Consider the following 14,037-nt stretch of genomic DNA (forward strand, 5'->3'; position numbering starts at 1 on the left):
AACGGGCTAAAATTCCTCCAAGCCGGTGTGCAGGACTGATCAACAGTTACCGCAAACGTTTAGTTGCAGTTATTGCTGCACAAGGGGGTCACACCAGATACTGAAAGCAAAGGTTCATATACTTTTGCCACTCACAGATATGTAATATTGGATCATTTTCCTCAATAAATAAATGACCAAGTATAATATTTTTGTCTCATTTGTTTAACTGGATTCTTTTTATCTGCTTTTAGGACTTGTGTGAAAATCTGATGATGTTTTAGGTCATATTTATGCAGAAATATAGAAAATTCTAAAGGGTTCACAAACTTTCAGGCACCACTGTACACTGCCTGGCTCTGGAACATAACTACATATGCTACGGCATGGTCACATGATCCGGCGCAGCCAATCAGAGCACGAGAATCAATCAACAAATATGGCGTCACTTCCGGTCATGCTCAACCCGAATCGATGACAATTTCATGGTCGAATAATTGGATTTGCAGTAACTTATGAGCAGTGGAGACGATATAAATCTCTTGAATGTTGAAAGGAAAGGTTTTATTTATTTCTGAGATGGAGTAGCTGGCGCAGACCGTCTGTGTAGGTGGAGAAAAGCGCCGGTCGCTGATGCTGGCGGATGTCTCTGATGCATAAGGCAGAGGAAGTCATTTGTGTTAGTAAAGGATACAACTTTTGGATGAGGTCGTATGCGTGGTGGTAGTTCTGCGTCAGGAAGCACAGTGAGACCGTGGCCACGGGATTATGGCACCAGGATCGATAGAGACAGCAGAACAAAGCACAGCTCTCCTGCAGAACACAGCACAGAACCGAACCGTACATGATCACTGAAGATGATTTTTTTTTTTTTTTTTTTTTTAACTATGCCCTGGTTACTATATAGTTCACCATTTTGGGAGTCTGCTATATTGTAGTGCACTCTTAATCCTCTGTACATTATTTTTTGTGGCTTTTTTCATAAATATTTTGTAAAGGCCAGGTTGGTCAGACCTTCCAGTACGTTTATTCTGGTACTTTTATGGATAAAGTCATATTTTCCAATGCTACTTGGACGGAATGCACTCCCAGTGTATACATCTCTGTGTGTGTGTGTGTGTGTGTGTGTGTGTGTGTGTTCCTCACAGGTGTGCGCAGGTCCTTGAGCTGGTTCCGGAGCTGGAAGAGTTCAGCCGAAGTGAGCAGAATAGTGTTAAGCGTCTGTACCATGGTAGACGCAAACTTCAGGTCCTCCTCCTTCAGCAGGATGTCAGCCATGGAGTGGAAGATGTTCTCTGCGTGCAGGAGGAGACACAGCTGCCTGCAAGGTGAAGAAGAAAACAAACATACGCCAGCTTAAAGGAACAGTCCACCGTATTTCCATAATGAAATATGCTCTTACCTGAATTGAGACGAGCTGCTCCGTACCTCTCCGAGCTTTGCGCGACCTCCCAGTCAGTCAGACGCAGTCAGACGCGCTGTCACTCCTGTTAGCAATGTAGCTAGGCTCAGTATGGCCAACGGTATTTTTTGGGGCTGTAGTTAGATGCGACCAAACTCTTCCACGTTTTTCTTGTTTACATAGGTTTATATGACCAGTGACATGAAACAAGTTCAGTTAAAAAAAATCGAAACGTGGCGATTTTCTATGCTATGGAAAGTCCGCACTATGACAGGCGTACTAACACCTTCTGCGCGCTTCGGCAGTGCATTGATATGGAGCTCAGATATCAATGCGCTGCCGAAGCGCGCAGAAGGTGTTAGTACGCCTGTCATAGTGCGGACTTTCCATAGCATAGAAAATCGCCACGTTTTGATTTTTTTAACTGAACTTGTTTCATGTCACTGGTCATATAAACCTATGTAAACAAGAAAAACGTGGAAGAGTTTGGTCGCATCTAACTACAGCCCCAAAAAATACCGTTGGCCATACTGAGCCTAGCTACATTGCTAACAGGAGTGACAGCACGTCTGACTGCGTCTGACTGACTGGGAGGTCGCGCAAAGCTCGGAGAGGTACGGAGCAGCTCGTCTCAATTCAGATAAGAGCATATTTCATTATGGAAGTACGGTGGACTGTTCCTTTAAGCCATGTTTAATCCCACTGAAACAGTTCTCTCTTTCTCAAGAACTTATTATAAAGATCTGAGGAACATCAAAGCCTCCTACATTAGGATTGACAGATATAAAGGCCACACCCCTTCACAAGGCCCGTGCATATGTAGGCCACACCCCCTTCACAGGTACTGACAGACACAAAAACCATGCCTCCTTCAGTGTAGCTGACAGTTAGTAAGGCCACGCCTCTTCCACATCTGTTGGCAGATATATAGGCCACACCTCCTTCAATGGAGCTGACAGTCAGTAAGGCCACACCTTCACTGGGGCTGAAGGATATATAGGCTGCACTTTTATTGATCCCAAAGGGATCAACAAAGTTTTATCTAATCTAATCCTTCACTGGGACTGACAGGAAGTGAGGCCACACCCCTACACTGGAGCTAACAGATACACACAAAGGCCACGCCTCCTTCATACCGTGTTTACAGGTCTTACCTAATGATGAAGGCCCCCCTCATTTCCAGAAGCTTCCTCTCCAGACTGAAGCGCTTTAAGAGGTTGATCATGAACTTGTAGAAGTAGGAGTTCATGCTGGGGGTTGAGGGCGAGGAGTCCATCACTTTAGAACCTGAAAATCCAGGACAATACATCATTTAGAGGTAGTATTCTCAGATCAAGTCCTGTTGAGTTACAGGCATCTAACTTAAAAAAAAAAAAACTATCAATAAAAGCAAAATAAAGTTCACCACTCACCCGGCACCAGCGGTTTCTGTGCTTGTTTCCCTCCATCTGGAATGTGAAGTTCGGTTTTATTGGCTCCCTCACACAACTCCGTCTGTCCGGCACGCGAGGATGCAATCTCTGCGAGAACCTCCAGGTCTTTCAGGATGACCTTTCAGAGAACGATTTGCATTGAAACAGCTGTTTGTACCAAGCCTCAGAACACCAAAGTGCCCGTTTAACTGCCAGGTTATTTGCTTCACACACCATTACACAGATGAACTCGAGAACTCAACAGGCGTGGAACCATGGATACGCTCTGAAAGGATTCATCCAACACCAGTACTGGGGAAACCTTTAAAAGTCTGAAGACCGGGTTCCGAGCAGAGCCTTGTCAGACATTAAACCCAACACTACCATGCAGTGAACTCTTAAATTAACGTGGGAACCCTTACATTTTGTATGTAGAATTGTAACATGGTGGGTTTTACTCTTGAAAACGGTTCCAATTAGAACCTCTATGAGAGGATAAAGACCCTTTAATGATCTCATCTCATTATCTCTAGCTGCTTTATCCTGTTCTACAGGGTCGCAGGCAAGCTGGAGCCTATCCCAGCTGACTACGGGCGAAAGGCGGGGTACACCCTGGACAAGTCGCCAGGTCATCACAGGGCTGACACATAGACACAGACAACCATTCACACTCACATTCACACCTACGCTCAATTTAGAGTCACCAGTTAACCTAACCTGCATGTCTTTGGACTGTGGGGGAAACCGGAGCACCCGGAGGAAACCCACGCGGACACGGGGAGAACATGCAAACTCCACACAGAAAGGCCCTCGCCGGCCCCGGGGCTCGAACCCAGGACCTTCTTGCTGTGACGCGACAGCGCTAACCACTACACCACCGTGCCGCCCCCCTTTAATGATCTTTGGGGGAAAAAAAACAAACCTCTTAAGGAAACTTTATTTCTAAGAGTCGACAGATGGTGAGAGGTTCAAAAGTAACCGTACACAGATGTTTTTTTTTTTTGCAAAAGGGTTAAAGGTAGAATTTAAAGGGGAACTGAAGTCATTTTTAAACTTGCTTTATTTCTTAATTAGCGTGTTATTCAATTATGTTTTCGGTTTTAGTAACCTTATATCGTGACTCGTATTGGCAACTAATTGCAATTAAATATTATACTTATCGGCCTGTTCGGTTTTTAGCCGTGTTGAGTTTAGTTCGTTTGGTTCACGGCAGGCGTCGCTTATCCGCGCAATCTTCACGAGACTTGTGCGAGACTTCGAAACGTGAAGAAGTGTCAGCCAGGTGTCAGTGCCGCCATTTTGAAAACTGGTTTCCAAACAAAATATTGCACAAAAACGAGTTTAAATGACGATTACTGCCTACTTTTTCCAAACTTTCCTGATTGCTATCAAAACAAACAAAACTTCTGGCTTGATTACGTCAGCATTCGAAAGAGAGCGCGCGTGTCTTTTGACAACGTTGGCAGATGTTGGTCGCTTTGATTTCCGCTGTACGTTTTACTTCCGTCCTACGATGTCTCGCACAGGTCTCAACGCATCTCGTTTACGGCCGTTGCTTTGACATAGGGCGGCACGGTGGTGTAGTGGTTAGCGCTGTTGCCTCACAGCAAGAAGGTTCCGGGTTCGAACCCAGCGGCCGGCAAGGGTCTTTCTGTGTGGAGTTTGCATGTTGTCTGCGTGGGTTTCCTCCGGGTGCTCCGGTTTCCCCCACAGGAACGTGGGGCGGCCTTAGGCTGAGGTGCCCTTGAGCGAGGTCCCGAACCCCTGACTGCTCCCTGGGCGCTCTGGTGTGGCTGTGTGTGTGTGTGTGTGTGTGTGTGTGTGTGTTTTTTCACTGCTTCAGATGGGTTAAATGCAGAGGATGAGTTTCACTGTGCTTGAAGTGTGCATGTGATGAATAAAGGCTTCCTCTTCTATGGACTGATATATTACAGAGCATATTTCAAACACTCATAACTTGCTATAGCAGCGACAAAATAGCGATCAAACATGCATTCCGATATTTAATAAAATGAGACAAATAGAATTTTGATGATAAAAAAAAAATTGCCTTCAGTTCTCCTTTAAAAAAAAAATAATAATAAAAAACCCATCCTGTGTTGTGTTAATTTGCAGGAAACTACAAAGTTCTGTTTTAAGCAGGTTTTACTGCCAAACAAGGTTCCAAGTAGAACACTTTTTTGGAAGGGGAAAAAAAAAAAAAAAAAAAACTTGAGGGAGATTTTCTTTTTAATTAAATATGCAAATCATTCTGTACACTTTATATTAAAAAAAAAAAAAAATCTGGAAACCTTAAGGGGTTTGTTCCTCTGGAACACTTCAAGGGTTTATGTCGACCATTATGACAGAGAACCCTTCAGGAACTCCATAATTTTTTTTTTTAAATCAATCAATCAATCAATCAATCAATCAATCTTTTACTTATTTTATTACACTCTTTAGCTGATCTGACCATTAGGCTGATTGCCACGGCGTGGCGTCCGTCATCCACAGTTCAGTTAAATTGTATCTCCTCCGTCAGTTCTCCACGGATTACCGTTCCAACTGTTTTGTTTGAAAGAACTCATCACACTGCACCAAACATGATCGTCGCTTTTTTTTTTTTGCAAATTTTTTGCTAACGAGATACTAATCAGGCCAAATTAACGAATTTTCCAGGCCTCTCACTAGAATTGTATCTCCTCTCCGATTTCAGTTCTGATCCATGTTTTGGGTCGATCTTCCCATGAGGAACAAAACTTGGTCGTTTGTTTGTTCCTGTTGTAAACAATCTGTTTGCAACTTTGTTTATTTTCAGTTAAATCGTATCTCCTCCTTCAGTTCTCAATGGATTTCAGTTCTGATTTCTTTCAAATAAAACACTCGACCTTCTGCACAAAACCTGGTCGTTGTATTGTCAATTTTTTTGTGAACAAATTAGTAATCAGGTCAACTCAACACATTTTCTTCTGACTAGAATTGTATCTCCTCTCTCATTTATCAAGCGATTTCAGTTCTGATCGATGTTTTGAGTCGATCTATACTCGGGGAACAAAATTGAGTCCTTTGTTGATGTTCCTGTTGTAAACAGTTTGTCGTGGAGGTTGGTCTTCTCTCACATTTCAGTTCTGTTTGATGGTTTGGTCGTCAGGGTTGTTTTGATGGCAGGACAGATGAGCGCCTACGTCCTTGATGCTCTGGTTAAAAACGAAACAAAAAAAGTTCATCTGGAACCTAAAGTAGTTTGTTTCTTTTTGAGAACCATGTCAAAATTGTGTCCGTATGAAAGGAGGCTCCATGTGGAACCATTTTCCAGAGCTATGGATTCTCTGCTATCCCTTGATTTTCTACGACCCTGTCCAGTGGAAAACCAACACAAGTGTAGGTAACACAGTCCGTCTAAGAACTACAACAGTCCCTTTAAGAAACTACAGATCCCATTGGCCAGCTTCCGCCTTGACCTGCGTCACGGCTGGGCGGGATCACCTATGTCACATCCTCCAGGAAGCCATAAGTAACCTGGAAACTCCCAGCTCGCTCGCTCTCTCATCTTGGACTTCAAGCCGTCCGGACACAAAGAGATACCCTGCACCAGAAAACCCAAGAAAAGACGTCTTTCTTGTAAGATCCAAGATTCAGCACGGTTTTTGTTTACCTTTGGCTACGGTAGACTCTAGGAGTCGCGCGATTTTAAACTCCGATAGAGTTACAACCGGTTTTTGTTTGTCTATCAGTAACGTTACCAAACTGCCGCCCAAGCAGTTTAATTTAAGAGTTAGAAGTGACCGGATCCTTCTAATTAAAGTGCTGTGCACATTATTTTAATTAGAGACTTTCTTTTCATCACGGGCGACCACGCATCGGACCAAGAAATCCTCTGCTTTCCACGGAAGCGACTCACGTGCTCCACAACGGTGAAACTCCAAAAGTCTCGGAACATCTCTTCATAATCTTGCGTAGAGACAAGATACTAAGTAAGACTGGCAAATTTGGGGCATAAAACTAGTCTTAGTAATTAGCTTTATGAAGTGTGAATTTAAACTCAGGAACGGTTTAAATGTGTACACTGTAGACCCTCAGGGTATTGAATTAATTATTGTTCTATTTTTGTCTTGTCAATTGCTTAATAGATAGGTTGCATGCTCGCTCTCTCTCTCTATTCCTTTCTAACCCTTAACTTCATTATATTTTGACCTCATCAAGATTTCAGTGGAATTAGCTGCTACGGCTAATTCTTTTGTTTCATTAGCATCCAGGGCTAATTGTATTGTCTCAAGGGACCATGAGGTCGTCATCCTTCCTTCACAAACACACCTTAGTTAGCAACAGAGCTAATTTCTTGTTTTACTTAGAAACACGTGGTCACAGGCCTCTCTCTCTCACACACACACACACGTGGAGTTAGCTACCAGAGCTAATTATTTTGTTTCCACCACGTGGACACAAACACATCTTAGCTAGCAACCAAAGCTAACTCTTTTATTCTACTTAGAAACACGTGGTCACGACCCCCACACCTCAGATAACACACACACACAAACACACACACCTCAGATAAGATTCCATCACACTCACACATCACTCTCACACACACCGTTTATGCACGCTCATCAAGTATATATCATATTTGTATATATTTCAACTGCTATTATTCAATTTTTATCATTGTTATAATAAATTCAATTATTCTGTTAAACTGTGTCTGTGTTGCTTCCATATTCCTTGAAGTCATTCAATCTCAAAGAATTCCAAGGTGCATATGAGTTGTGTAATACGGCAAGTGATCATAATAATTTGGAATATACCATAATTTAGCTGTTTGGTAATTTATTATTAAACACCAAAATTAATGGTATCAATTAATTAGACTGATTCAATGAGACTGATTTAATGAGATTGATCACTTAATCACCAACTGCACCTACACAAGCGTGTGCTTTAGTTTTAGAGGAGTTTTTTTTTTTCTTCTTTTTAAGAGAACTCACCTCATCGGACTCATCAGAAAGAGTCTTGAGCAGCATGGGGAACAGACTGTCTGTGTGGCGGAACATCTGCACACAATTCATAAGTTATACGTGCTTTCTAAAAACAGAACATTTCACATCCAGGCATGTTTAAAACATCCCACGTTTTATTAAACTCGGACTCCTAAGAGGAGAGCGCCGTGTTGCTCCTTACTTTGCGAGGGGTTTTGATGTAGAGATGATAGAGCCACTTTAGCACAGCGATGCGCGTCATCATTCCGGTGGAAGAGTCGTGTAAATGTCTGTCCAGAACCTGCACGATACCGTCGAGGTCCAGCGTCACATGCATCCTGTCGTTTCTACAGGGACAAGACAGGACACACTCGCACCAAAGCTTATTCAGATCATCCTCAGGGCAGGAGACATGGCTTTTAATTCCAGTGTTTACAAATACGTTCTTAAATAAATACTGTACATTTCATCCCACAGTATGGCTGAATTCTCAATTCTGATTGGTCAGGTGGTGTCGATCAATTTCCTGGGACAGCAGCTGAACGTAAAAGTATGAGAAAAAAAAGTTCGGACACACCTAATTTAATTCGAATTCAATTTTTTATTTATTTATCTTTATTAAATTAAGTCGCTTCATGTCTTAAAGTACGGAAGCCGCGAGAGGCCCTTCATATAATCCTTTTTTTTTTAATTCACCTTGTTATCCCGAGATAACGACATAATTAATTCAGGATCTCGAGAAAACAACACAACTAATTCATGATCTCGAGAAAACAAAATTATTTCATGATCTCGAGTAAACAGCTGAGAAATGGTTCATTCAGGTGCGCCAAGAGACTTGTGATATGCTGACTTTGGGGCTATTTCTCATTCTGTATAGATGCAACTTTGGTCATTAGAATGTCTGGAATAATCCCCTCTGGGACCCCCCCCTCTCTCAAGGCATCATAAAAAGCCATTTCTGCTCTGGTACATGTCCGCCAATTTCTAAGTCTTCGTTGTCTGACCCACAGGGGGCGCAGCTCTGCTAGAAATCTCAGCTGTTTTCTCGAGATCACGGAATGATTGTCTTGTTTTCTCGAGATCACGGAATGATTGTCTTGTTTTCTCGAGATCACGGAATGATTGTCTTGTTTTCTCGAGATCACGGAATGATTGTCTTGTTTTCTCGAGATCACGGAATGATTGTCTTGTTTTCTCGAGATCACGGAATGATTGTCTTGTTTTCTCGAGATCACGAATTAGTTGTGTTGTTTTCTCTACATCCTGAATTAATTATGTCGTTATCTCAGAATAACGGTTTTGTTTTCTCGAGATCTCGAATTAGTTGTGTTGTTTTCTCGAGATCCTGAATTAATTATGTCGTTATCTTGGGATAACAAGGTGAATAAAAAAAAGATTATATGAAGGGCCTCTCGCGGCTTCCGTATTAAAGTAATGATGGATATCGTTTCTCTTTACTTAGTTGTTCGGTTCTTGACGTAATACAGATTAGGGCTATTTTATTATCTGTATTGTTAGTATTTACGATTTACAGTGTGATGATTTCAAACGCATTAAGAAGGCAAGAAACTCGCCCACTAATTAACTTGTTTAATTAACGAGGCACGCCTGGTAATTGAAAAGCATTCCAGGTGACTACCTCATGAAGCTGGTTAAGATAACGCCGATAGTGTATGAAGAGTCATCAGGGAAGGGAAACGCTGGATACACGGAAGAATCTAAAATATCAAAACATTGCTTTGTTTTTAATTTACCACATAATTCCATATACATGTGTGTGTTCCAGATGTTATTTCACAGTTCTGATATCTTGAGTATTGTTCTACACTGTAGAAAATACAAAATAACCTATGAATGAGTAGGGGTGTACAAACTTTTGACAGGTACTGTATATGGATTACAAAATGCACCTGATGATATGGTATGGCTTTCTGTAAGGAGGAGATGTTTATGTAACTTTTATAGACAGGAGTCGTCTCCAGTGTCAGCACTCTGTAAAATTTCCTGACACGGGAGAGTCTTAAGGACCGAGGACGATGATACAAGCTGCTTATTTTATCTTCAGGAGAAAACAGAGTCTGGTGAAAGAGTAACTTTATACTCTATCCACGTTCACTGGATATGAGCAATCGCACGCTCTGATTGGCTACTCTACTACTAGGATATCAGCTCATATACCGTGAGTAGAGAAATATGGAATCAATTTTGTGCCAAAATGTTCATACAATACTTTTGAAATATCAAACAAAAACGACAAATCAAAATACAAAAAAAACAAAAAAAAGTCAATTTTTTTAGACTGGCAAACAAATTATTCGTGTAATCGTGCAAAATATCAGCCTATTACTCTTCAGAAACCTTTTATTTTTTGTTCCGCGTCTTTCTCAGTTTTGTTTGACGTAATTTATTTTGGTTGCGATCCCAGCTTTCTCGTTTGCGCTCCCTGACTTTTTGCTTGCAGTTTTGGCACAAACTTCCCGTGTGGGTGGGCTGTCCAGGAATGCATTCCCATTGGGTAACTTGTGTTTGACTGACAGCTACGCTCAGCGATTCCCCCGGAGGCTGTTGCGGCCATTTCCTACTCGGATTCTGGCGGACTGTTTGACGAGTGACCGATCCATTAACGGTAAACAAGGATGGAGTGGACTTCAGTGGCGACTATGATATTGAATTAATTCAACAAAGTGTAAATTCAATATCATAGTCGCCACTGAAGTCCACTCCATCCTTGTTTACCATTAATGGATCGGTCACTCGTCAAACAGTCCGCCAGAATCCGAGTAGGAAATGGCCGCAACAGCCTCCGGGGGAATCGCTGAGCGTAGCTGTCAGTCAAACACAAGTTACCCAATGGGAATGCATTCCTGGACAGCCCACCCACACGTGAAGTTTGTGCCAAAACTGCAAGCAAAAAGTCAGGGAGCGCAAACGAGAAAGCTGGGATCGCAACCAAAATAAATTACGTCAAACAAAACTGAGAAAGACGCGGAACAAAAATAAAAGGTTTCTGAAGAGTAATAGACTGATATTTTGCACGATTGCACGAATAATTTGTTTGCCAGTCTAAATAAATTGACTTTTTTTTTTGTATTTTGATTTGTCGTTTTTGTTTGATATTTCAAAAGTATTGTATGAACATTTTGGCACAAAATTGATTCCATAGAGAAAAACAAAATGGCGGAGCATGTTGCTGAAGCAACCGAGGACGAAATTTAAAAAAAAAAAAAAAAAAAAAAACTCTACTTGAAAACAAATCCCCAAAAAATAAAGAAAAAAGCAACAAAATATGGAATAAAAATATTTGATGGTAAGAGCGTATCTTTTTTTTTCAAGAATTGTTATTACATTTTTCACAAACTGTTCCCGTCACTTCACCACTCTGTTTACATTCTAAGCAGAAATTATTTTGTCGGGCATTCTGTATGAAGTTTTAAATTTATCGAATTTGCAAAAAAAAAAAAATGTTCCGTTTCTCAAAATCCAGTGAATGTGGATAGATTAAAACAGTTATTCCACTCAATCTCTGTGCTACGCGCCTCGTCGGCTATCAGCTCATGTACGACTCGATTTCGTAGAATAACTGTTAAATAGCAGCTACAACATAAGGTGACAACTGGAACTAATTTATTTCGCAGACATTTCACGTTCTGCAAGGTTATATTGTTGGTTATTATATAGTGTTAGCAAACTGCCATGGTGTAAGAAGAATAAAACAGTTCAGAACATCCTGGTAGAGGAAATTAATTTGCAGGTGGTAACAGTAGCTCTACTTCATCATCATCACCTGCCCTGTAGAACTATTTACGGTTCTCTGGTAGATTTATAACCATCCTACATACCGTGTTTGATTTTATTGTTAAGAATCGTACTGTATGTTTAACCCCAGCTCAAAAGATTCAAAAGTGTGAGATCTGGACATTAATACATCATCATACCCTGTTGGTGTGAAGAAGGAGATGTTGCTTAAACCCACTGACTCCTGAGAGGCATTTAGGGACTCTGAGAGAGAGAGAGAGAGAGAGAGAGAGAGAGAGAGAGAGAGAGAGAGTATTAACGTGGAAGATAAGAGAACATTTAATGATATTATCAAGTCCCAGACCCATTTAGTATCAGAGCAGTGTTGCCAATTTGGCAAATTTGTCTCAAAAGTCATATCTTTTCGATCGTCACTGTGACAAAGTGCTGTTACAGCCAGTTATACATTTCTCTGACGGCCTAAACACCCACACCCAACATTTACCCAAGCTAATATAATTTTGCATTCCACCAAATCAAAGGCTGTCGTGCTGAACAGGGAGTTTTATCGTCTCATGTCACTTGTTCTTGATTCTGGCTGCAGGAGTGGAACCCGATGTGTTCTTCTGCTCTGCTGTTGCATGCTGAGATGCTTTTCTGCTCACCACAGTTGTAAAGAGTGATGATATGGAGTTACTACATCCTTCCAATCTGTCCATTTTCCTCTGACCCTCTCTTACCCACAAGGCGCTTGTTTTTTCCACCCACAGAACTGTCGCTCACTCACTTGATGTTTTTTATTTTTCGCACCATTCTGTGTAAACTCTAGAGACTGTTGTGTGTGAAAGAAAACCCCAGGAAGGAGATCAGCAGTTTCTGAAATACTCAAACATCATACTCATCTGGCTCAAACCAACACCCATGCCACGGTGAAAGAAAAATCACACAAAAAAATTTGAGATCACAATTTTTCCCGTTCTAATGTTTGAACATTGTGAACATTCACTGAAGCGCTTGATTTGTATCTGCGTGATTTGATGCATCAAGGGATCAGCTGATTACAGCAGTGATTCCCAACCACTGTGCCGCGGCACATTAGTGTGCCGTGAGAGATCATCAGGTGTACCGTGGGACATTATCCAATTTCACTTAATTGTTCCGAAAATTATTTATTTACTGCAAATAATTTGTCTTCGTTCGTCTACGCCAGCGACGTATAGTGACCGGCAGAACAATTAAATACCCTTCCAATAGATGGCAGCAGGTAGCTAATTAACCTGTGTATCTACCTGTTGCCATTCAAACAATAGAATTAGTAATGCTTCAGGTGTGACAGTGGTGATAGCAATAGATAAATATTTGAAAAGAAAAAGTGCACAATCCAAACTGGGCCCTGGAGAAAATTCTGACCCAGATGAAGGCCCTAGTATGAGTAGAGGTCAGAAGAAAGCAAAAAAGGTGATTTTCCACAACCTATCTATGCGAGCTGGGCTTTTCAAGCATGACTGCTATAAAAACTAAAAAAGGAGAGTGACTCAGAGGTGTTGAAGATCTTCGTGTGTGTCTTTCTTCAATTCCTACAAGTATATCAGCTTTGTGTTCAACTAAACAGGCCCAGGTTTCCCACTAAGGAAATTGTGAGTAAATTGAGACTAGATTATATACACACACACACACTTTTGTGATATCTTTGTTTGGTGGTGTGCCGTGGGATTTTTCAAATGTAAAATATGTGGCATGGCTCAAGAAAGGTTGGGAAACACTGGATTAGAAAACTGCATCACACAGCAGGTGGATGTATGGGTGTTCTTAATAAAGTGGCCGGTGGGCGTATACTCATACTGTTCATTTAAGATGCAATTTTGGAACAAAAAACAAAAAGGGATCATGTTTGCATTACAGGTTATACATAACATTTTTGGTCACGAGAAAAGATAAAACTCAATCCAAGCTCTGCTTTCAAATCGGCAGTAGTTGACTCTATAATACAACTTCACAGGAGCGGATTGGTTTGTTGACACAGGAACTCAAAGTGAAGCCCCAGGAAACGCTTCGGTAAACAAAAGCTCTGCTCCCTCCAGTTCAGCCTCCTGCCTTTTTGTCTCCAAACCGTACAGCATCGCTGCTCGTAATACTGTCTCATACACTTTCCCTTTCACTCTTGCTGGTAACTCGGTCAATGAAACTATGTTCAGAAATTCAACTAAAGCTCAATTTTAATATTACATGCTGACATAAAATGTCTACAGCAGAGTATTTTCTGTACATGATTGCTTTATCTCAACTTAATTATACCTTCTACACCAATAGGTTCTGCGTTATTCTGGCAGACAGACTCCACCGGAACTTCAACATGAGCAGCCAGCTCATCCTCTGGATCCTGGACTTTCTAACCAACCGAACCCAGCGTGTCCGGATTAACAATAACCTGTCTGATCTCCTCACCACCTCCCTACAAGGCTGTGTGCTTTCTCCGCTGCTCTTCATTCTGTACACTGATGAGTGCAGATCAACGTACCCCAACTGTCACCTGGTTAAGTTTGCTGATGAC

General features: G+C 41.5%; 1 protein-coding gene across 2 annotated transcripts in view; it reads right to left on the reverse strand.

Annotated features, from left to right (window-relative positions):
* Positions 1-14,037, reverse strand: part of vac14 (vac14 homolog (S. cerevisiae)) — an 80,251-nt gene that overhangs the window by 21,823 nt on the left and 44,391 nt on the right. For both annotated transcript variants that reach the window (XM_060928438.1, XM_060928437.1), the window contains 7 exons: positions 11,687-11,750; positions 7,951-8,095; positions 7,758-7,823; positions 2,794-2,932; positions 2,536-2,668; positions 1,126-1,300; positions 674-792 (listed from right to left, as the gene is read on the reverse strand). In XM_060928438.1, the coding sequence (XP_060784421.1) occupies positions 674-792; positions 1,126-1,300; positions 2,536-2,668; positions 2,794-2,932; positions 7,758-7,823; positions 7,951-8,095; positions 11,687-11,750 (841 nt within the window). The remainder of the gene's footprint in view (positions 1-673; positions 793-1,125; positions 1,301-2,535; positions 2,669-2,793; positions 2,933-7,757; positions 7,824-7,950; positions 8,096-11,686; positions 11,751-14,037) is intronic.

Source organism: Neoarius graeffei, chromosome 8, assembly GCF_027579695.1.
Source record: "Neoarius graeffei isolate fNeoGra1 chromosome 8, fNeoGra1.pri, whole genome shotgun sequence".
NCBI classification, from domain to species: domain Eukaryota; kingdom Metazoa; phylum Chordata; class Actinopteri; order Siluriformes; family Ariidae; genus Neoarius; species Neoarius graeffei.